Here is a 1,238-nt window from a genome sequence, read left to right as displayed (position 1 = left end):
AGGTTCTGAAAAAGCTTAGTAGTTCCCAGTTGCTCTCCATGTTAGTTGTAAGTACGCGTCTCGAGGTGGAAGTAGCTGGGGCGCCAGTAGATATCGGGGTGTAGTGTGCAGGAAAGGAGAAAGAAGGTGCGCTTCTACATTTGCCTTTGGGTAACGGCACTGACTAGAGCACTTCGGGCAGGGTGTGATGCAGATTGTAACAGTCTGCAGTACCTCGCCCTATCTGCTGATCTGGCCAAAGCTTCTTCGTCAGCGTTGGTCACTTGACGCTGACTTGCGCCAAAAACATCCTGTGCGAATTTCAGCGCCTCTGGTCCAAGGTCAATACAAGTAAACATAAGTATATATACTTATATAGACCTTGCTCTGGTCTGTCAACGCAGGTTTACCACAGACTAATAGTGCCCGGCCTTTTAACTATAAACGAAACATCTTTTATCGCTTTCCTGGTCGTATATGGGTGTACGATCGAGGAACAAGCAAGTCCTGTTGTAGTTAGAGTTATTTTTTATTTTTAGGTGGAGGTAGCTAAATGGCGAGAGTATTGGCCGGTATGATGTTTTTAAGCAAGGGAGTACTATGCTAGAGATTAATAGCAAAACACATTTTCCACAGCATTCGAGCAGACATGAGTAATGCTTATCGTGAGCGAGGCTCATAAAATGCAAGCAGGCACGCCCATTAATGCACAGCGAGTAGCATGGCATCCTTTTTTAAAGGTCCACACCCTCGCTTGCATTGTTGCTTTTTGGTCCCTGTCTTGTTGTTGTCAATTGCCTCGTTGAGTGCACTCGTTCTCATAACTTCTAACAAGATTTTCCCACTGATTGCCTGTTCCCTCTCCGCCCAACAGAGCCAGGCCAAGTTCGACATCAACAGAGCCCGAGAGGCGTGCGACTGGGTGGAGGCAGTCACGAAGATGCCCTTAGAATTCCCCACGGCGGAAGGCCTCACCGACCAGCTGGCATTCGGACATGCCCTGAAAGACGGCATCGCCCTCTGCACGTAAGTTGGCTTTAAGTTATTGTTTTTTTTACCGGAGGGCGTGAGTGGGTTGTATTGGGCGTGTGAATACAAGTGCATTAGTTATGGTATGTATATACAGCGTCTCCATCATCACGTAAATGTCCTCCTTCTGGATTCATAGCATCGGCATCTACATCATCCCTCTACTTGGAGCCGATTGCATATATACACCACAGCGGGTGTTCGTAGATAGACAAGGGTCTACGTAGGAA

At 47.4% G+C, this 1,238-nt stretch overlaps 1 protein-coding gene across 2 annotated transcripts in view; it reads left to right on the top strand.

Annotated features, from left to right (window-relative positions):
- The window catches only part of LOC119589280 (myophilin-like), a 74,843-nt gene that overhangs the window by 26,994 nt on the left and 46,611 nt on the right, over positions 1-1,238 (top strand). For both annotated transcript variants that reach the window (XM_037937899.1, XM_037937900.1), the window contains exon 2: positions 854-1,005. In XM_037937899.1, coding sequence (XP_037793827.1) covers positions 854-1,005 — 152 coding nt within the window. The remainder of the gene's footprint in view (positions 1-853; positions 1,006-1,238) is intronic.

This window comes from Penaeus monodon, chromosome 25 (assembly GCF_015228065.2).
Source record: "Penaeus monodon isolate SGIC_2016 chromosome 25, NSTDA_Pmon_1, whole genome shotgun sequence".
NCBI lineage: Eukaryota > Metazoa > Arthropoda > Malacostraca > Decapoda > Penaeidae > Penaeus > Penaeus monodon.
The sequence above is the reverse complement of the archived record's forward strand: the minus strand, read 5'-3'. Positions and strand labels throughout refer to the sequence as shown.